At 38.5% G+C, this 24,007-nt stretch overlaps 1 protein-coding gene and 1 long non-coding RNA gene across 2 annotated transcripts; one reads left to right on the forward strand and one right to left on the reverse strand.

Annotated features, from left to right (window-relative positions):
* Positions 1–55: 55 nt before the first annotated feature.
* On the reverse strand, positions 56–572 carry LOC148689314 (uncharacterized). The gene is made up of 2 exons (XR_015958336.1): positions 446–572; positions 56–286 (listed from the first exon to the last, which is right to left on the reverse strand). It is a non-coding gene; the product is annotated as an uncharacterized LOC148689314 (long non-coding RNA).
* Positions 573–5,525: 4,953 nt separating this feature from the next.
* Positions 5,526–16,704, forward strand: LOC137709205 (uncharacterized). The gene is made up of 4 exons (XM_088689451.1): positions 5,526–6,042; positions 6,246–6,378; positions 6,984–7,552; positions 16,625–16,704. Exons 1-4 carry the CDS (start codon positions 5,526–5,528, stop codon positions 16,702–16,704), a joined length of 1,299 nt encoding a protein of 432 aa, XP_088545577.1.
* Positions 16,705–24,007: the final 7,303 nt, after the last annotated feature.

Consider the following 24,007-nt stretch of genomic DNA (forward strand, 5'->3'; position numbering starts at 1 on the left):
AAAATTCAGATTAATCAGCTAACCATAAAGATTGAATCTTTACTAAATTGTAAAATTGAGAAGTAAAAATCTGGGTCATATTATTTTGTTGACAATAAAATCATACAACCTTAGATATAATCATACAACAAACAAAGAGGGAAACAAATTAAAAACCTTAATCAAATAGAAAAACAGAATGAACTCGCATAAAACGCAACAACTCCAGAAGTGTAATCCGTAGGCAACTTAATGGAAGCATTGAAAATCCCATGCTGATAGAGGTCCTGAGAAACAAATCCAGACCCTGCAAATATACATAGCCACCAAAAACCAAACAAAGACAACAACTTTAAGATCAAAAGACCCATGATATGCCGCCAATTCAAAAACCCAGAAACCAAAAAATCATAACCCTTTCAAATGATTCTCAAGACAGAAACCCAAAAGGGAAACGATTACAAACCTGTTCATTCGTCTAGTGAGAGATGGACGGATTTCCCATCTCTAAGGATCATCAAATTGTCAAGAAAAATAGCAGAAAAATTGAAAACAAATGGGTAGCAATCAATTAAAAAACACACCCAATCGCACCCAATTTTTGTGATAAAAATTAAAAAATTTCAGAGACTTGGAATCCAAAAAAACAAAATCGATAAAAAAACCAATAATAATTTCAGATCTGCAAAACCAATTCGGAGAGGAACAGGATGATGATGAGTAGGGGTTCGGTGCGGTTTCGAGTGAAATCGCAACCGAAACCGAAATTTTTTGCGGTGCGATTTTGAAGCCAAAACCAAAATGAAACCAAACCGTTTGGTTCGGTTCGTTGCGATTTCAAACGGTTTCGGTTTGGTTTTTGAGAAAAAAAATGTCACAATTTGAAACCGAACCAATAAAACGAAAGAAACAAGATAAAAGACCAACCAAGAAGAATCATACAACAAAAATCCCCAAACGGGAATTCGAGATAAGTATCAGCTCTCCAACTTCAAAGAAGAAAGAAAAAAAAATCATACATCCACAGCAAATCAGACTGTTTAAAAAACTAAGTGCTCCATCCTCAGATGTTCTATAAGCAGCCAAATCAAGCAAGCTCGAGCAAATAAAAACATAACCAGAAACAATAAGATGTTCACAGAAGACAAAGAACACATCCATGTCAAACCAAATAAAAGGACTACATGGTTTCTCATTAATTTTCTTTGAGTTAAGAAAGAATTACCATTCCCCAGCAAACCAAATCATTATAACCTTAATGGAAATTGAAACAAAAACTCGAGGTATTACTATATTAAAGAACGACAAAGAAAAAAAGGCCTAAATCTGATCCAAATTATAACGTAGAAAAAAAAGCCTAAATCTGATCCAAATTGTAACGTCTAAATTCTCAGCACCCTTAGCCTTAAAACTCCTTGTTGCACTAGGATTCAACTAACTTACCCTTATTCAAACCAAACCTCTTCGTAATAGGATTCGGCCGTCCTTCACTGGACGACCCATAACAAAATTCAAGATAAATGCTACTAGGCCAAAATGACTTGATAAGCTCATATTTATATATATTTTACATCAAATTCACTTGTCTTTTCTTAGTTAGTTCCTTATATTTTTGAGTTATTTACTTTGTTTTTGTGTTTTGTAGGATTTGTCAAGCAAAGAAAAGAAAAATAGCACAAGTGGGATTTAAAGTAACAAGTTCGTCAAAACTGCTTGTGCAAATCAGCTGACTTTGGAAGCAAGTTGCGAACAACTCAGAATGAATTAGAGAATGAGCCTTATATTCTTGGAAAGCTACAGATGTCTATTTTCTGGAGCATTTTGCTAATTGTTAATATCATTTTTCTAGAAGAAGTTATGGTTGTTTAAACACTAAAAGGTTCACAAGAGATTGAGCAGTTTGTAACTGCAATGAAAGTAATAAACCCAATAAATCTAGCAGCCAAAGCTGATGTAGCCAAGAACAAGCCAGCTGACACCTATTCAAATATCAAAGGAAATGGAATTAAAGATGAGGATTAAGAGAGAGTAATTGGCATAAAGGCTACCTAAAGAGTTACAATTGTTTGACCATTTTCTCTCATTTATTATCATCACTAAATGGCTATTAGTGGGTGAGTTAAGGAGAAGAAAATGGGGCAGGAAGTTAAAAAGGGAAAAAGGTTGCAGGTTGCAGCGGCAAGAAGGAGGAATATGAGAATAATACGACAACAAAAAATATAAAAAAATTAAAAGATGCAAAGGGAACGAAATTTTTTAGAGAAAAGGAAGAAGGCAAGGTAGCAACACCATTGGGAAGGAAGGAAGGAGGAAGATACCTCATTCGATTCTTTTGGTTCTATCTTCTTAAACTCATGTCTATCTTTTGGTTTAATTTGAGAATTATGTGTAATTCAATTTTTAGTAGTTAGGGGCTGTTTTGAAGCCCAGATTATGATTCCAAGTTTGTTATGACATTTCGTTTGAATTACTTTTATGAATGGATGAAAATTGGTTCACTACTTGTTTCATTGATGAATTCCTTATGTGTTTTCTACGGATGCATACTTAGTAAGCATATCTAGGATTCTAATGTTATGAATATGTGTGTGCCTGCCCTTGTTGAATAAGGACCTACATATGTTCTAGAGTAGTACTTGTTAATTGCGATTAACATGTGAACCAATTTCTAGGATAAGTAAGACAATGCTAGTACTTATGATGCCTTGTGTTGACTCAAACTCATTTCGTTCTTAATGATTTTTACTTGTTAAATCTATGAACACGCCATTCTAGATTGCATGCTAGGAACTAAGTTAAGTTGAAAACGCCATTCTCTTAACATACTACGTAAGAAAGAGTAATAGGTTGAGTTCTAACATTGAGCCAACTTGAGCATCTTCATCCGGAAATAAAAGGAATTTGAATGGAACATAACATGTTTGCATGATTATTTGGTGGTGGATATCACGTGGGAATTCCGGTGCTCCTCAAGGGTAATTTTGTCATTTTCTGCCCAAAAATCCACGTGTTGTCTCTTGATTATTTTGGCTCCACAAATGCCCCCACACCTGTTGGGTTGCTCGCAGGAAAGACAGCAGGTGTAGAGATCTCCAACTTTGATGCAGATTCTCTCTTGGACTTGGAATTAGAATTAGATTCTTCTAGGAAAGGGAAATAAATCATCTTCAAAGCCTATTTAAGCCTACCTTAAGTAGGGGATTAAATCAACTTCGGAGGGTAATTATTTATCCCTACAAGAAAGAGAGAAAGCTAGAGGATATTTGTTCCTCCTCTTTAGCACTCTTCTTTGCTTGCCCATGCAAAAAACCGTCTTTCGTTGATTTCTTTGTCTTCTTCACGCAGCACCAATGTAAGAAAAACTTAATTCTCCTTGTCTTCTTCTTGGGAGGTGCTGCCATGGGGCAGACGTCAGGGTGGTGTGGTAGAGGCCATTGCTTGTGCTGCTCGGCTTGATTGAAGCCAAAGATTGGCTCGGTATGGGCAGAGGAAGTGGAGTGGCATGGGCAACAGTTTGGGCTGCCACGTTTGGGATGCTTGCCAAAAATGAAGAAACTGTTTAAGTTTGATTTCTCAGCTATCGTAGATGGAGCAATCAAGTATGGAGCTACCAAGATCAGAGCTACTGAAGATGAAGTGTCGGATGAGCGAATTGTTAAGTGCAAAAGTGGCTACTGCCCCCTGACCATTTACTGCCTAGTTGATATTCAGGCATTCGATCTTTTGAGCTATGTGGCATTCTCGTACTAGAGAGCTTACCCAGATGGGTGTCGAGGATTTAGTTTACCCTCTCGCACTAGAGAGCAATTAGTTTACCCTATTGCACTGGAGAGCATTTAGTTTACCCTCTCGCACTAGAGAGTAATTAATTAATCATCTCGCACTAGAGAGCGGACCCATATGGGTGTTGGGGAATTGGTTTACCCTCTCGCACTGGAGAGCAATTAGTTTATCCTCTCGCACTAGAGAGCAAACCCATATGGGTGTCGGGGAATTGGTTTACCCTATCGCATTGGAGAGCAAACCCATATGGGTGGAGAGCAAACCCATATGGGTGGAGAGCAGACCCATATGGGTGTCGGGGAATTGGTTTTACCCTCTCACACTGGAAAGCAATTAGTTTATCCTCTCGCACTAGATAGTAGACCCATATGGGTGTCGGGGAATTAGTTTACCCTCTCGCATCAGCGAGCAATTAGTTTATCCTCTCGCACTCTAGAGCAGACCCATATGGGTGTCAGGGAATTAGTTTAGCATGGAAGTTGTTGTCATGAGTGCAGCTGAGGAAAGCTGGACTGCTAGGATAATCGAAATAATCTTTAGCCTGCGAGGTCATGTTGGGCGATCTGTTTAAGACTTTGAACTGCTTGTGGACCCCGCATAAAGGTGTAAGCGCAGTGAGCTGCTCCCAGAATTATTATGCCATCATTAGGTGTTTCGTTATGTGCCTTTTTGAGGCTTGGTTGGCACAAGCCACATGGCAAGATCGGCATGGCTAGGAGCCATGGTACAAGATTGGCACAGTTATGAGCCATGGTGATAGATCAATGCAAATTTCTTCCTCCTTGTTCTTGGACAAAATTGCACCAATAAAACAAATAACACCTTAGGTCATGGCCAAGAACCTCACGCACCCACGATGAATGGGGGGGCTTTGGTTGAAGAACCTCTGATGCCAAAGTTAGAATTTAGAGAGAAAAAGTGTTTGGAAAATTTTGAGTATTTAGCAAAAGTGTAGACCTAGGCTTTTAGAGAAAATGGGGTAGTATATATAGGGCATGGGGGGAGAAGGTGGCCGACTCTTTGTGGTGTTTTTTAGTGTATTTTGTAGTTAATTGGTAGTTTAATTAGCCATTAATAGATTAATTAGGTAATAAATATATTAATTAGCTAATTAACATAATTTAAAAGGAATGTTTTGGGGGTTACCATGTGGAGAAGATGGATGAAATAGGTTTTGAATAAATACCTATTTTGGGCACTTTTGACTTGATTTGGTATGATTGTCCACTGCTTGCGCGCGGGAATTCCGGTGCTCTTCAGGGGTAATTTTGTCCTTTCCACCAAAAAATCCACGCGTTATCTCTTGATTATTTTTAGCTCCACAGGTGTATCTCTGTGTGTCTAGTGTCTTCATATAAAATTTCGTGGACTTTAGGTAAGTGTAAGTCGGTCTAATAATTATTTTTCGATGGCTGGTCAGTAGGGACAACAGCCCAATTTTTGTGACATTTTAAGTAGTTAGATAAAACAATCTTACGCGGGAAGGACCCATACTTTCATGTGCCACAATTGACAAAACTAAATGTTAATAAGGAAAATCAATAGGACATTTGTGTGCTACTTTGTGGTGTGCTTTTAATCTTATCAAACTATATGCATACTCGAAGGTCCAAGAGCATTGATCTAGTTTCCTATGATCCTGAGCTTGAACTAACACTTCGACAGCTTCAAAGAAAAATCAAGCAGAAGCATGCATCAGTTCTTTATCACCATCTTCTCTACCACATTTGAGTTCGGAAGAAAAGGAAGACCCACAAGAAGGCATGACTGATAACCACACTTTGAGGGAGTTGGCAACACCAAATATGGATCAACAACCATTGTGCATCACATATCCAAATGCAGAAGGAGGATTTGAGCTTAAGTCCGGCATGATTCACTACTTGCCTAAGTTATATGGCTTCTCAACAGAGGATGCCAACAAGCATTTCATGGAATTTCATGTGGTATGTTCGAGAATGAGACCAACAAATATGGATGAGGAGCAAGTCAAGTTGAGGGCATTTCCATTTACATTAGAAGCTAAGACAAATGAATGGCTTTACAATTTACCTCTGGGATCAATGAACACATGGAACCAGGTGAAGCAAGCATTCTTGGAGCAATATTTTCCAACCACAAAAGCTGCAAGCATAAGGAAAGACATATGTGCAATCCAACAACAACATGGAGAGCCTTTTGGAGATTACTATGAGCAGTTCACGCATTTGGTTACATCTTGTCCTAATCATCAAATTTCAAAGCATCTTCTAATACAGTACTTTTATGAAGGATTGCGTGGTACTGATTGTGTAATGTTTGATGCAGCAAGTGGATGAGCATTCATGGACAAGACAGCAACTAATGCTAAGGCATTGTTAAAGAACATTGCTAGCAACACACGACAATTTGGAGGGAGAAATGAGCTACCTTTTAAGAAAATTAATAAGGTAAGTGCTAATTCTAGTATTGAATTACAAAACTTGACTAATCTTGTGCAACAGGTTATGGTGTCTCCAAAATAGGTGTGCGGTGTATGTTCAATGATGGGACATGCCACAGACATGTGCCCTTTGTGATGAATCAAGGTGGTCTTGAGCAGGCTAATGAGTTAGGAGGGATTCAAGGGCAACAAAGGTAAAAGTATGATCCATACTCCAACGACTATAACGCGGGGTGGCGCAATCATCCACACTTAAGTGGAATAATCAAGACAATGGACAACAATCTGTTCCCAACAACTATAACCGTCCACTTGGCTTCTTTTAAGCAAGACATCATGCACAATTTCAGCCTCAATAACAACAAGCTTCTAGTAAGTCTCTTGAGGATTTAATTGCTTCCTTAGCTAACTCTACTCTATCTTATCAACAAAAAATAGACAAAGCAATTGAAAACCTTGAGCACCAAATGAGTCAGTTAGCAAGTTTAATGAGGCAACAACACCAATGAGGAAGGTTGCCTAGCCAAACTGTAGTGAATCCAAATACAGAGCAAATGAATGTTGTGACTTTAAGGAGTGGAAAAGAAGTTTTTGAGTAGCCGATGATACAAAAGAGGACAAGAAAAGATATAAATGAGCAAAGGGAGCTACAAACCAAAAATCTTGAGCAAGATGAGTCTTCAACAGAAACTGAAAAGTTTCCTAAAGGTACAGAATTGAACAAAAAAGATTCTGATAAGGTAAGTAAAGAAGTTCAAAATTCATTTTACTCATGTGTCCCTATTCCTTTTCCTCGTAGGTTTATGAAGTCTAAGAAAGAGCAAACTGATAAGGAAATCTTGGATACTTTCCAGAAAGTCCAAGTGAACTTACCTCTTTTAGATGCCATAAAACAAGTGCCTAAGTATGCAAAGTTCATTAAAGAGCTTTGTACGAACAAGAGGAGATCCAATGATCAAGAAACTATGGCATTAAGCGAGGAAGTATTAGCTGTTTTGCAAAGGAAGCTGCCACCGAAGTTGAAGGATGCTGGTAGCTTTACCATTCCATGTGTAATTGGAGAGAAAGAGTTTGGGAGATCATTGTGTGATTTGGGGGCATCCATCAATCAGATGCCATATTCAATGTATGAATCATTGAACCTTGGAGACTTGAAGGAAACAAAGGTAGTAATCCAGTTGGCAGATCGTTCAAATAGATATCCCAAAGGCCTATTGGAGGATGTGCTTGTGCAAGTGAATGAGCCCATTTTTCCTGCTGACTTTTTTGTTCTTGAGATGGAACATGACCCTATGCTTACTGCACTTCGTCTTATATTTGGAAGACCATTCCTTAGAACGGCGCGTATGAAGATTAATGTCTACGATGGTACCTTTGATAGGATTAAAAGCACACCACAAAGTAGCACACAAATGTCCTATTGATTTTCCTTATTAACACTAAGATTTGTCAATTGTAGCATATGAAAATAAGGGTTTTTCCCGCAGAAGATTGTTTTATCTAACTACTTAAAATGTCACAAAAACTTGGTTACTTTCCCTACTAACCAGTCACCGAAAAATAATTATTAGACCGACTTACACTCATCTAAAGTCTACAAAATTTTCTCTGAAGACACTAGACACAGAGAGTTACACTCACACAAATTTTTGAGATTTTTGGAGTTGATTTGCTATTTAAATTAAATCGAACAAAAACAGGACAAAAACATATTTTAAGTAATAAAAATAGTTTGTAGTTCACAAGTTAAGAAAAACGAGCTAGGGAAATTACTATCCACCACCAAATAATCATGCAAACATCTTATGTTTCTTTCAAATTCCTTTTATTTCCGGATGAAGATGCTCAAGTTGGCTCAATGTTAGAACAACCTATTACTCTTTCCTATGTAGTATGTTAAGAGAATGGCGTTTTCAACTTAAATTAGTCCCTAGCATGCAATCTAGAATGACGTGTTCATAGATTTAACAAGTAGAAATCATTAAGAACGAAAAGAGTTTAAGTCATCACAAGGCATCGTAAATACTAGCATTGTCTTACTTATCCCAGAAATTGGTTCACATGTTAAATCGCAATTAACAAGTACTACTCTAGAACACATGTAGGTCCTTATTCGACAAGGGCAGGCACACACATATTCATAGTGTTAGAATTCTAGATATGCTTACTAAGTAGGCATCCATAGAAAACATATAAAGACTTCATCAATGAGACAAGTAGTGAACCAATTTTCATCCATTCATAAAAGTAATTCAAACGAAATGTCATATCAAACTTGCAATCATATTTGGGGCTTCAAAACAACCCCTCACTTCTAAAAATTAGTTACACATAATTCTTAAATTAAACCAAAAGAAAGACATTAGTTTAAGAAGATAAAACCGAAAGAAGAGAATGCCAAGATTTCCTCCTTCCTTTCTTCCTTCCCCAACGTTGTTGCCTTGCCTTTTTTCCTTCCTTTCCGCTGCAACCTGTAGCCCTTTTTTTTTTTTTTTTTTTTTTTCGCTTGACAAATCCTACAAAACACAAAAACAAAACCGTGAGGGCGTGGTCGAGGCCTAAAGCGGACAATATCGTGTTACAGCGGAGTCGAGATTGGGATGTGACAGAATGGTATCAAAGCCACTTTGTTGTGTGGTGCGAGTGTGCCGACGAGGACGTCGGTCTCCTAAGTGGGGTGGATTGTAACATTCCACATCGACCAACGGAGAAGGGGTGATGTTCCTTATATGTACATGCCCACCTCCTATAACACGAAGCCTTTTGGGAACTCATTGGCTTCGGGTTCTATCAGAACTCCAAAGTTAAGCGAGTTTGGGTGAGAGCATTCCTAGGATGGGTGACCCACTGGGAAGTTCTCGTGTGAGTTCCCAAAAACAAAATCGTGAGGGCATGACTGGGGCCCAAAGCGGACAATCTCATGCTACGGCAGAGTCGAGACTGGGATGTGATAACTAAAGCTTGATAAAAGAACACGACAAGCCGAGGTTACGATGGGTGAAGTGAAGTGGCTGGAACTGAAAGCCACTCTTGAAACTTTCCTTCCTTCAACCCCCCAGGATTTTTATGCTGGCTTGTATGCCGATTGACTTTTGTAACTTTACTTGTACACCCTTTGAAAATCAATAAAATCTTTTATTCTTGCATTTCCCAAGTGATCAGATAATATTTCTTTAAGAATTTTCAATTGATTGGCAATTTATGAACCAAACCAATTCGATCCCTGAGGTGGTATGCCCCCTTTGCCAAGGATTTTGTGGACGACGAATGGTCCTTCCCAATTTCACGACCATTTCCCAAATCCAGGGTCTTTTATTCGCATTGGTAACACGGTTTGCCATACTAATTCCTCTTCACCAAACGTCTTTTGACTAACTCGTCGATTATAAGCTCCCTCAACAATCTTTTTTCTGCACCACTATTAAATTATAGGCATCGAGTCGAGTTTCCTCCAAGTCCTCAAACTCTTGCCTCATGGCCTGATTATATTTGGCATTGAACAAACTGCTTTGTTCGATAACTCGTAACAAGTTTATGCTTAGCTCGACTAGTAGCATGATGTCATGTCTATAAGTCAACGTATATGGGGTTGTCCCTGTTACTGATCAGAGTGAAGTTCGATATGCCCATAATGCCTCGTTTAACTTTAAATGCCACATACCAAGTTTTTCTTTTATCATTTTCTCAAGGATGCAGATTAAAACTTTATTACTTACTTCAGCATGTCTGTTTTCCTGTGGGTAATACAACGTGGACTGAACGAGCTGAATTTTTACACTCGCCGTGTATTCTCTGAACTTGTCCGTCGTGAAAATTGCGTCGTTTTCAGTTATAATCGTTTCTAGCATGCCGAATCTTGTCACAATGTTTTCATCCACAAAATTACAAACCTCTTTAAAGGTTAACTCGGAGTATAACTTTGCTTCGACCCATTTGGTAAAGTAGTGTGTCGCAACGAGTATCCATGCATGCTTTACTGACCCAGAAGATGGCGTAATTTTATCGATCACATTCATAGCCCATCTTCTAAATGGCCACAGTTTGGTGACTGAGTGAAGTAATTCGGTCGGGACTCTCTGTACGAGCCCATGGATTTGACATTGTACATAACCTCGCGCGTATTTGATATAATCTTTCAATATACTCAACCAGAAATAGCCGTGTCGACGGAGTAACCACCTTGTTTTGTGTCTGGATTGATGAGCCCCGCATATTCCTTCGTGTACCTCTGTAATAGCTTGGACGACTTCTTTTGAGCTGAGGCACAATAAGAATAAGCCGTCTTCACCTTTTCGGCGTAGCTCATTTTGATACATTACTTAATTCGTGGTATGTACCCTTGTCTTGCGGTCGTGTTCACCACTGGGATTATAAATATACTGCATAATTAAACTTCTCCAGTCGTCTGGTAATGTCTCGACCGCGCACATATCTGCAGGTTCCTCTCATTCCAACAATAAAGGTAAGGACATTACTCGTGTACGGATCACGTGGTCTTTTTGGAAAGCTTGCTGATTAACCAAGGTTGGGTGCGGACCACGCACTACTGGTATGACCCAGCCTAGTTCACCTCCCAAGAGTTGTACCCAGAGGTTATTTGAGCCAGTTCATCTACATCAGTATTTCGAGCTCATGAGATATGCTTGAATGTAATGGTTGTAAACGATTCGACTAAATAGCTGACAACCATGTGATAGGGTGCCAGAGTGCAACTCATGCAACGAAAAGTCTCATTGAGTTGGTTAATCACAAGTTCTGAATCGCCAAGGACGAATACAACGGCTACCCTCAAGTCGTAAAGGACATTAAGGCCGATAATAAGGGCCATCATATTCAGCCTAATTATTTGTATAGTCAAAATCCAATCTGAAAGAAAAATACCATCGGTAGTGATCAAGGGACTGGATGACGATTCCAACGCCAGCTGAGGTCGAGGTACTAAAGCCATCAAAATACATCATCCAATAATTATCACGTGTTTCCACAATGCCAATTTCGACGTCGTTACCCCCAAAACAGTATGAAGAGGGGTGTTGAGCTAAGAAATAGGCCAGTGCTTGTCCTTTGAAGAATTTCTGGGGTACGTATTGCAGACTGAATTTGGACAGCGCCATTGTCTATATCCCAATTCGGCCTTTTACTATCGGCTGAGTGAGCATGTAGCGAATAACATATGTCTAGGCTATAACTTACGTAACAGAAGGGAGCATGTAATGCCTAAGCTTAGACACAGCAAAGAACAAAGCTAAATAGAGTTTCTCAACTGGTGGATAATTTATCTTAATGGGGTTAAGATTTTGGCTAAGGTAAAAAATGGCTTACTCCCACCCTGTTTCGTTGTCTTGTGCAAGAAGACAGCCAATGGATTCTTCGGCCGTCGAGATATACAGCTTGGGGGGTTTGCTGCGCTGAGGTGGCACGAGGACATGTGAGGTAATGAGGGAGACCTTGATTTGCGTAAAAACATCTTGGTGTTCCTTACGTCATTTGAATTTGTCAAAATCCTTAAGTTTCAAGAGCATGGAGAAAGCTTTCATCTTCCCTGCCAAATTAGAAATGAAACGGCGGAGGAAATTGATTTTACCGAGTAATGATTGTAATTGCTTCTTGGTTGTTCGGGGTGGAGCATCAATGATTGTTCGAGCTTTATTTGCATCCACCTCGATGCCGCAGTGATGTATGAGGAAACCCAAGAAGTTGCCTGTCGATACACCAAAGACGCACTTGACAAGGTTCATTTTAAGGTTATGTCGGTGCATACGAAGGAAAGCTTGTCGAAGATCATCCAAATATGTTTGGTGGCGCTTCTATTTGACCACAACATCATCGATATATACCTCAACGATGGTGCCAATTAAGTCATGGAAAATAGTATTCATAGCACGTTGGTATGTGGCACCGGCGTTTTTAAGGTTGAACGGTGTGATGACCTATTCGTAAGTCCCGAGTGCCCCCGGGCAACGAAAAGCAATTTTGTGAACATTGGCCTCAGTAATGGAAATATAGTTATAACCAGCATAGCCATCCATGAAGGATAACATCTCGTGCTTTGCCGCTGCGTCGATTAACAAATCTGAAATTTGCATTGTATATTCGTCTTTAGGGGTTGCCAAATTTAAATTATGAAAATAGATGCAAATATGTAGAGCACCACTATTTTTTAAAACTGGGACGATATTTTCCAACCATTTGACATATCGAGTCGTCCGAATAAACCCAACCTTTAAAAGTCGAACGAGTTCATCTTTTATGTCGAGTTGTACTTCGGTTGAGAATCCTCGGAGGGGTTGGCGGAAAGGTTTACAACCAGCCTTGATGCGTAATTCGTGCTCGATGAGTGTTCGATCTAAACTAGGCATCTCATGGTAACTCCAAGCAAAACAATCTTTAAATTCTTTGAGTAATTTACAAAGCTCAGTTTTCATAGGTTAGGGTAACAATGCACTAATAAATAAAGGTTGAGGGTCATTGGCCGTTCCAACATTAATTTCTTCTAACAGATCTTTGACTGAGGGCTAACTGTCTTCGAGCTCGGTTGGGGCAGCTTGAACTTTATCAAAGGACAACATTGGATTGTTGTTCATTCGGCAAGGAACTCTATTAAGTTCACGCCAAAATTTAGTTGCTTGGAAATAGCATACCAATGGGCTAGTAGGTGCTCCATGGTAGATGAAACCATGGCTTGGCGTTTATCCTGTCTAGTATTAGACATCAGGACCATCAATTAAGTTAGCCAACCTGTGTCTCACCGAATCTTGTTGAACAGTCTCGGCACCAACTTCGATGGCTTTCTGAACTGAAATCGGAGTCGGCTGTCCTTCTTCGTTGAAACCTTACAGGGTAATGTAGCTAACATAATCATCATAATAGCGAACTTGAATCATATTCGCCTCAAACGGTTGATTGTCAACTATTTAAACCACAGTCGATTTGCCATCCCAGAAGATAAGAACGTGATGCAGTGACGAGGAGATACAGCCAATTTGATGGATCTAATCCTGACCAAGCAATGCATTATACTCGATTTTTTAATCCACTATAAAGAATTCGATCATGTGATTTCAACATGCGATTATCACCTCTAAAAGAAGCACTCCCTTAGTTTGAGATTTGTCACCATCAAAACTATTCATGGTTACCCTTGATGGAATGAGTTCATCATTGGAGCAACGTAATGCCTTCATGATAGAAATGGGCATGATGTTGACCGTTGCTCCACAACCAACAAAAATTTTAGAAATCAGGTATCATTCAATATGAGTCATAACATACAACGACTTTAAATGATGAAGATTAACTGGTGAGGAACAAGGAAACAATTCAGCAAGAGCTGCTTTAAGTTTACTTTCCCTGCTTATTTGCCCAATCTCTTCGGTGGCTATAAAATTGACTTACGTAACCTCCTCGATAACCACGTCGTCGTCCAGGAAATTTGGCTGGGATATGGTTGGCTGGAACTCGGCAGGTAAGACGTGGACCATGCTGATTTCCATGTTGTCGAGAACCGAAGGGCCCATTAGGTCGTGATCTTTATCTTCTCGATTTTCGGGTGAAGTATCTTGCTCATGGGCATTATCCGCCTGATCTTTTTCGGTCGTTGCGAGAATACGTTTTTGCGGTGCATCCACCGGATCCGTTTCGTTTTGACTATCGACCTCGGGCTCGCTCAGCGTGAGGACTTAGTGTTGCTCTTGTGAAGCTTTGGGAGTCCGATCCTAATATGCGATGCGGGCGTTTCTTATGTCCAGGTAAGCATCTAATCGCGCCACGCGTTCTTTCTCATCGACAATAAGATAGAAGAGGGCAACGGTTAAGAAAACTTCAAAATGATACCGCAAATATTGGAGGTCTTTAGAATGCTCTGTTCGGCATCGGGTCAAGTTAGCGCCAGATTAAGATCCTCTTAGCATGCTTTTGGCAGGCCATACAAGTTATTTGCCGAATGCTTCTTGTCGGTCATCTTTATTATCAATCGTTTCTTTCAGCTGCCATTTGGTAGTCGAGGTACCCGGAGCTGCTCGTCTGTGAGTTATACTGTCTATTCGTTGGTGCCGACGTTTATGTGATTTGGACAATGCAGTATACATACTGGTCAGGGAGTTATAGCTGTACCGACACTGGTTACGTGGCTCAGGTGGCTTGAAGGTGTGCTGGGTCGCTAGTGAACCTAAACTGCCAGAGTTGCACGCATAATACTCCTCATTGTAAAATAGCGCATCGAAATCAAGGCATTGTCTGGCTATAGACAGCTTGTTATCATGTACTTGAGGGCCGAGCCTATAAAAAACTTTCTGGCGTTGGCCTGCACCAAGCACTTTTTTGGATGTTACCGTAATTGTGGGCACCTGTTACGATATTTCAGCCCGCAGTGGCTTTTCCTTCTGCCTAGTTAAGATGACGTTTGATTTGCACCAACTACATATAATAATCAGCCCGTCAGTTTCTTCTACGCTTGAGTCCGACCTTGACTCGACATAAGCCGGGTTCGAAAAGTATTTGGGTGGCTCATTTGAAGATAAATCAATCTTCAATAGTGGCCGAGAGTTCCGCTTAAGGATGAATTGCATTGGGATGAACTCGGCCTTCCCTTTTCCTTTATCCCTAGGTAGATGAGCATCTACCATATTTACCGTCGTCATAGGGAAAGGATCGACATTAACATTCATTTGTTTCTCGAGAAACTTAAGTTTACCATTATCAATCCAACTTTGGGTGACGTCCCAAAATACAACACGGTTGTTTGTCGTATGCTTGTTCGAATTGTGGTATTTGCAATACATATTTCCTTTCAAATCTTTCGTCTTGGGAATATTGTACCCTGGTCGAAGCTTGACGATTTTTGCAAGTAACAACTAGTCGAAGATGGCATCGGCCTTAGTGATGTCGAAAGTGTAGACTTTTGATGTTTTGACAGCAGCTTCCTCAGGGGCCGAGCGGGTTTTGACATCTTTGGAGTTAACATGAGCCAATGCTTTGCATATGTAGGCTTTGTCAATTACTAACTTAACTGCATCTATGTTAGCATACTGGGACTCTTCCATTTAGGTCGATGCATAACTGACTGTAAGGTTTTTGTAGATTGTTTCTCGGGATGGGGACTTCGAAATCTTCTTTTCTTGGAGCAAATAATCATATTGCTTGACATGTTGAGCCAGTTCATACATATCTCAGAAGTTTGCCCCCAAGAATTTCTTTTATACTCCACATCCAAGTCGTTTAAGGCAAGCCTAACGAACTCGACTTAAGGGAGAGGTACTCGGCACTAGTTTTTGGCCGACTTAAACCTTGTAAGATATTCCATTGGCGACTCGTCAGAGGCTTGAGCCATCTTGGCTAAAGAAGATACTGACACATCCATCCCTGGTTGATAAAATTGCCCATGAAATTTCTCAATTAGCTCTTCCCAGCTTTGGATGGAGTTGGGTGAGAGGTTGATATACCATGCGAATGCTGAGACAGTTAATGAGAAATTGAATAGTCGTAGCTTATGGAAATCACTGTTGATGTCCTCACATTGAGCAGTGAATTAAGCCACGTGTTCTAATGACGACAAGGATGACTCTCCAGCTAAAAAGCTGAAGTCTGAATTTTTGAATCCCTTGGGATACCTGAATCTTTCTACAATGGCTGGATATGGGTGAATAAATTTTGGAAACTTCAGCTCATTTTTCAAGGCCGAATCAATCGTTCTCTGGACCTCGACTATATCAACAGACGTCATTTTTGCTTCTTGGTCAAATTCGTCCGATCTACTGCTTGATCCACCTCTTTTTTTCCAAGTATATCATTGTGAGCCAAGCAGACCTTTTCTCGGCCTGTATCGTTGGCAGAGGATTAATCCTTAGAAGGCTTTGCATGGATTAATCAGCGGATCCAATGTCATGAACTTTACTAACCAGAACTTCGAGCAATATATTGTGTACATCGTTATTATCGCACATGTCTTCAAGTATGTTTTTTACTTATCGGCTGAACATCTGCTCACATTGCCAAGATTGCTCTTTGAGTCGTCGTCAAATAAACGATCTAGTTGGTGGATCAGATGCCTCACCATCGTCCTTGTCACAAGCCTCCACTACTCTTTCAACAAAAATGCCTTTTGTTGTTTTGGTGGGGATTTCTACATCATTAGCTTGACCGTCGAGATTAGTTTCCTTTTCTCGGCGTGTCACACTTGTGGCTTCAAGTGTCACGGCAGCAAAAGGATTTTGTGCATGTGACAAGCCATCTTGTCCTAGGTTTTGGATTGGAAAATTAATCGTCGACTTTCCTATGACTGTTTTCTTTTTTACTAACCGTTTCTAAATGGTTATGAACTTCGTAGCTTTAGCACTAGGTCCCATTGGGCATGCCAAAATATTGACCCTAAAAACTACCAAGCCTACATAGCGCATAGGCCAAGTAACTAATAAGTTAACTACGTCATTCGATTATGTACAGGGCGTGCCAACGCGTCGGCCAAACTCGACTGGGGAGTAGAATGTGTTGATGTCTCGTTGGGTGCACTACTGACTTCTTGATCTTGCGACTACGGCTGAGGAAGGAACACGTCTCAACCTTTGGATTCTAGAGCTTGAACACAAGGCTGCTGATTTGGCGAAGTTCATAAGTCGTCGACACCAGGTTCAGTCACAGTGATTATATTCGTGAGAATATAAGCACGCCGAACTGGTATCAAACTATATGGACACAAGTACTTAGAAGAGATGTACGTCTTGATTGTAAATGTGGTTCGACTGTCAGAATGCTGAACTCTAAAAGGTACTTGTGAATATCCAATCATAAACAAAACTCGGCTTTCAATGTGTCGAGCCTAATAACTTGTAACACCTCACTTCGCCAAGAAGCCTAATGAGATGACCTCTACCAACAAGGATTGGGAAAACACTTAGATAAATAACCAGTCGGCCTCGAAGCAATGATGTCTATCCAAACTGAATGTGCTCCTCGATCGGCTGATTCTACGGCTCCAGTGCTATTTATCCAAATTGAAAATGTTGCTAGTTGCCTTCACAATGTTGTTTATCCAAACTGAAGATGCTGTTGAGAAGCTTTGTGCATAGCCATTTGTGTGTTGAATTGGAGGGGGCTTGAATGATGCACTTCCTTCTCTATTTATAGCAACGAATCCCCTCATGGCCAAGCTAGAAATGGACTAGGATTAGAACCCCTAAACCCAATCCAATCAGGTTTCAACCAATCCTAATTCCTATAGGACTTTGAACCAAGCTCTTTAACAAACCAGATTCATCCCCAAATTCTTAGCACCTTTAGACTTAAAACTCTTTGTTACACTAGGATTCAACTAACTCACCTTTATTCAAACCAAACCTCTTCGTAATAAGATTTGGCCATCCTTGATTAGACGGCCCATAACAAAATTCTAGATAAATGCTACTGGGCCGAAACGACTCTAAGCTCAGCCCAAAATAACATTTCGGGCCCAAACAGTGCTATATTAGAAATCTGTTTAATATGGATAGAACATACATGTGTTGGTGGGTCAAGATGTGGGACAAATATAAGTGTAGCATTACTCTTACGTATAATCTTTTCAATTTCATTTCAAATGCAATAGGGAGTGTATTCAATTGAAATTTTGAGAGATTTAAAAGAATTTATAAATTCATGGATTTTGATGGAGTTTAATTGATTTGTAAAAATTTTGCGTAAAATTTTGATTCAATTCTTTCGAAATCTTAGGGGGAGAGGTGAGATTGTGCATTCTTCAAATACATTATGAATCCTTTTTTATTTATTTTAATAAACGATATTATCTATAATAAGGAGAAAAATGGTGGGTTTAACCTCATAATGAGTTAGCAATAATATAATTCAAATTCTTTTTTTTAACTACAAGTGAAGAGAAATATCATTGAACCTAAATTAAGTGCGTGTGAATCTAATATTTGGAGGCGGCCGGCAAATGCGAGGTGTGAGAGTAGTGCAAAGGAGAGTCTTAATCATGTTGAAGGATAAGTCACAAAATGTGACCAGCTATTCATTATGTCTTTTGCTTGCTTCCAAAGTCTCCTATATATTTTTCGGCGTGTGTCGTGATCCATGATTCCACGTGGGCAACAAAACAACTCCACAGGATCCCATCAACAAAACAACTCCAGCCCATCCAAATCAGCAGGGCTATTCGATGGGCGGTGGGCGATGGGCGATGGGCGCCTGTACACCTAAAGCGATATGAAGGGTGACTTCAGCATGACGTTAGTCACGGAAGATGTCGTCTACACAACCACTTTCCCCTTTCTGCAAAATCCCAAAAAACCAATACTTTATAAATAAATAAAAAACCCAAATAATTACAATCACAAAACCCAATTCATTTTCATAATTTCTGCAAAAAAAATAACAAAATCGAGAAATAAAAAATCCAAGAAACAACGGAAATATCATATATCGTGTGAATGGTGGGCAAGGGATTGGCCTCCTGTGTAACTTTCCCAGAACCAGCTTGAACATTGCTTCTTCTATCGGCTCCCAGAATAAGAAAAACAACAACTTAAAAAACCCTGCAACCAAATCGAATTTTTTCTTCGATCCGTTTCCAGATCACAGGTTCTGTGATGAAGGTTGGACTGGTAAAGAGCAAGGACGGAGTAAAAGAGGGAGGACAGGGAGAGGTTTCGCAAGATGGATGAGAAAAAAGATAACGCCAAAAAATTTGTGTATGGGTCCGGGTTCTTTAACCTTTATTAATTTTCTAAGCTACATATTAATAAAATTCTGGTTATCAACCAAAATTCTAAAAAATTAATATTCTAATTCACGCATCAAAGCTCAACAAAATTAAAAGACATTAATTTAGTAATTACATACCACTCAATTTTTTTAGTTTTTTACACGAACCTCACAGCCGGATAAAAGGGAACTTTATATATTTTTTATTTTTTTACACGAACCTCACAGCCAGATAAAAGGGAACTTTATATATAGAGACAAAAACTTTTATTATATTTCAAAGAACTCCAAACATGCCAAGGAGAGACAAAAACATAAAAACAACTAAAGTACAGCCCAATAACATAAAAACAATGTTTTAAAATACTAATCATACCCCTAAGGCTTTAGAGTTGTTAATAGAACTCAACCATCACAATTCTAACAAAATCAGTATGTGTCATAATCTCAACTCATCCTCGATTATTTATGCATAATCAGTTTGTATCATTTATTACTAAAATCAATTCAACCCATCCTCAAACATTTTTGCAGAATCAGTTTAATCCATCATCAATCATTTTTTGCAGAATCAGTTCAACCTGTCTTGGACCTTTTTTGCAAAATCAGTTCAACTTGTATTCTACAATTTTTGCAAAACCAGTTCAATAAGTCATCGACCATATTTGCAGAATCAGTTTAACCTGTCTTTTACCATTTTGCAAAATTAGTTCAACTCATCCTTAACCATTTTTACAGAATCAATTCAACCCGTCATTGACCATTTTTTGCAGAATCAGTTCAACCCATTTTCGACAATTTTTGCAGAATCAGTTCAACTCATCTTCGACCATTTTTGCATAATTATTCAACCCGTCCTCGACCATAGCAAAATCTATTTATGTAGTCTCTTCCACTTTTTTTACTAGTTAAAAAAAAATGTCTCATATACTCATTTTGGTTACTCTTTCTAAGGGTATCAACTATCAAGAAACAAAGCTGGAGAGATACAGTTCAACTCGGCCTTGACCATTTTTGTAGAATCAGTTCAACCCGTCATCGATCATTTTTTTGCATAATCAGTTCAACTTGTCCTTAATCATTATTGAAAAATCATTCAACCCGTTATCGACCATTTTTGCAAAATCAGTTCAATCAATCATTGACTATTTTTGCAAAATTAGTTTCAAATAACTTGACCTTAGTAAAATCTATTTATGTGGTCTCTTCTACATATCTCATATACTCATTTTGGTTACTCTTTCTAAGGTATCAACTATCAAGAAACAAAGCTGGAGAGATATCAAAGGCCAAAAGAACTTCCAAAAGAAAAAACAGAAAAAAAAAAAAAAAAGAAAGAAAAGAAAAAAGTGATGAGAGAGAGATGGGTGGAAGAGGTGACAATTTTATTTGATAATCAATGCCCTTTACAAATAATTTAATTATATCTAATTTAAGTCTCTTTGAAATTGTTTTCTCATACATACATAGTTATATCAACTCTATGTTGCTCTCACTACTCATCGCACTCTCTTCTTTACCCAGGTGTGTATTTTTCACTCATTTGTTATTTTGAATTTGGATAACCCAATTGTTTATTTTTGCTTAATTGAAAAAATCAACTTCTTGTGTTTTGGAATTAGGGGAAGCAAAAGCTTTAACAAGTAGAAGCTTTTTGGCAAAGCTTCAAAACCGTCAAATATTTAAGAGTTTTAACGAAACATTTCTGGTAATGTTCATTTTTAAAGAAAAACCACATTTTTAAAGAAAAACCACATTTTTACTTTTTTTTTCTGGCATTATTTGCTACATCTTTATTTATCATTGTTCATTAAAACTACAGTTTTTTTTAAACTTTTGGTTAATTTTTATAATAAAAAATGGGGCATACCCACTAGGAGGCCTATCACCAACTATCTTCGTAACATTGTTTTTTTTTTTTTTTTGGGAATTAAATTCCGACACAACAAAAATGCAAAACAAATTAAGCAAAGCAACCCTAGTTGCTTTGAAGTCGTGTGGAGTATTGTGACTGAACTTTGTGGAGCTTCCCTTCACGATAAATCTTGTTCAATTATTGTAATACATTTTTTTGGGGATTAAATACCCAAACAAATGATACGTATACATGATTTTCTTTCCCTTAATTTAATTTTCTCAACTTTTATGGCTCTCCCTGCAATAAATTCGGAACCCAATTCATTGTTTGCTGTTTATTTACGATATGAAATTGAAGGGAGAGAGAAAGGGAGAAGGGAGCGAGAGAAAAGTGTGAAAAGACACCAAAGATGAAGGGTATTTTAGTAATTTAGAGTTACGGAAAAAATATATATATCAAATGATGACATCTTCTATATGTATTAATTTTTGTCTGTTTCTGAAATATTTAAAAAGTGTGGTCTCAATATAAAATTAAGTATTAAAAATATACTTATGTGTAATTTTTTATTTAACAAATAAAAAAAAAATGGAGGAGGTTTTTATCTTTAAACCCACGTCTCCCACTTTAAAATCACCCTCTTAACCGCTTCTTCAAAGTTCCATGCCCAAATTTTTTTTACAAGTTTTTTTTTATAATTATTTTTAAGAAATGATATAAATATTTTATAAAAAAAATTGAATTACACACGTATAATGTGTGCCCACATGACTAGTTACTTATTAATAGAACTCTGTTTGCCAATCAAAACTTCAAAATATTATTATTCTAATCCTCACATCAAAACTAAACAGAAATAAAAATATAGGCAACATCATAATTACATGCAACACAAATTTTGTTATTTTTTTTTATACAAACTTCACAACCAGACACCCTATTTAAAAATTAAAAAATAAAAATTAAAAATTGGGAAGTTCGTTTTTTAACCCCACATCTCCCACTTCAAATCCTCCTCTTCCTTCAAGTTCCACTGCCCAATTTTATTTTGTTTTTTAATATTTTTTTCTTAAAAAAGTGATATAAATATTTTTAGGGTTAGTGGATGCCCACATGATGATTTAAAGATACGGCGCATTGCTATTCGTCTAGGGTGTCCCAAATGATCATGCCAAAATGTAATTTCGTGCGTGGTCCCAGTGGTAGGACCGGCCACATAGTGGCTTTTAATAGGGCGCATGGTCATAGTATACAGACTACTCGGGATATGCTCAATCTTTTTTAGAATACGCTTCTTACCATATTCGTAGGAAGTTATGCATAGCAAGTCAACTCCGTTTTCTACATAGGTTTTAGTGTGGTAATTATTATCTTTAATGTCTTTGAAACTCAACAACGTTATTCCGAAACGCGGAGAATAAAGTGCCTCATCAATGATCAAAATTGTACCATTGGACAACAATATATGTGCCTTAACGTATCCTTCAATCAGGTTGGATGGGTCAGAGAGGGTTGTCAGGGTTGTCAGCTGGTTGCACTATCTGTCGGACAACTAACTTCCCACTAGTCATACCTAGAATGATAAATTAATTTGAATCGGTCACATGCATAAAAGTTCTAAAAAACAAATATCCATTCAAAATAATTTTAAGTATTCAAGGATGGAAATTAATTAAAAACTTAATATCCAAAAAACAAATCACCAACAAATAATCCAAACATAAAGGAAAATTGTTCAAAATTAACCAAAAACACAAGGGGGTTCAGCCACTAGTGGAATTTGGCCCCAATGTCTAAATTTCAACTAGAAAAATAGTTTATGTCCAAGATTCTAATCTTCGATAGGGGTGGTATCCTCCTGAAAACCAGAAACCTTCATTTTGGTACTCTTCAATTTGTCCATTTGCACAAAGTTTGATTTAAACTTCTTACGACGAGAATGATATTCAACTACAACCTTTCGGGGAGCTTGGTAAACACGGGACTAATAGTCATTTGAACCACAATGATAGCACATATTTGCATCCATGAGTTCAAGTGTTTAGCCCCTTATTCTTGAAGTTTGGGGGCTTGGGAGCGAGGTTAGAGCGCTTATGGGCTTTGTTTCCTCCCTTAGATTGGCTTTGGCTCTATTGACCTTGATGGGGTGGCTTATGGACGCTCCTACCACACCCTTTTTGACATTTTGGGTGTTTGTTTGTGCTATAATGTGCTTCAGCTAGCCGTTGGATTTGAATTTTTTTTTGCTATAAATAGGGTGGATATTGGGTTATAATTTACACAACTTTGAATTCAATCTTTTTCAATTCAAGTATGCAATAAATTCCAACTTTGGATCCTCTTCAAATTCCAACTAGAGGTCCTCATCCAATTCCAAATTGGAAGCAAAATGGGCGCAAATGAGACGAAAAGATGAGGAGTCTGATGAAGAAGTTTAAGTAAGGTGCAACAAACAAAATAGAGCAGCAGCCATGGTTGCGGCCATGGTATGTCAACCAACTAAGGAATAACCTCAATGGGATGGCTCTGTTGCTGGTCGCTCTTACAAACCACGAAACAGAGCGATGACGCATGCCAATCTGATGAACAATTACTTCAACCCTAACTCGGTGTACACAGAAGAGGATTACAAACGTCGCTTTCGGATGAGGCGTTATGTCTTCGAGCGTTTACTTTATGATGTCCAGCAGATCAATCCATACTTTCGACAGAAGCGGGACAGAGCAGGCCGCCCTGGTTTCTCACCTCATCAGAAGGTTACTGTTGCACTCCAAATGGTGGCTTATGGCTCCCCAACTGATTCAATTAATGAAACCCATTGTTTGTTTGAGTCTACATGCCTTTATACTCTTGAACAATTATGTGACACAATTGTTCAGGTTTACAAAGACGAGTACCTCTACAAGCCAAATCAAGAAGATCTGAATCGGCTCATTCGCAAAGCTGAAGACCGTGGGTATTACTTGGCAGATAACATCTACCCAAAGTGGGAGACACTTGTCCAAGCAATTCCAAACCCTAGGAATGACGCAGAAAAGTTGTTTACCTTACACCAAGAGGCATACCGGAAAGATGTTGAGAGAGCTTTCGGTATTCTACAAGCACAATAGAAGATCATCAGTGAACCGACAAGAGGGTGGAGTCGAGAAAATTTGGACTCCATCATGACATCTTGCATCATATTACACAATATGATAGTGGAGGATAAGCAAGATTGGTATATTGATGGAGAGTCCGATGACTAGCAAGAAGATTAATAGGTTAAGAAGGGC

This window comes from Pyrus communis, chromosome 17 (assembly GCF_041283825.1).
Source record: "Pyrus communis isolate YQ-2024b chromosome 17, ASM4128382v1, whole genome shotgun sequence".
NCBI classification, from domain to species: domain Eukaryota; kingdom Viridiplantae; phylum Streptophyta; class Magnoliopsida; order Rosales; family Rosaceae; genus Pyrus; species Pyrus communis.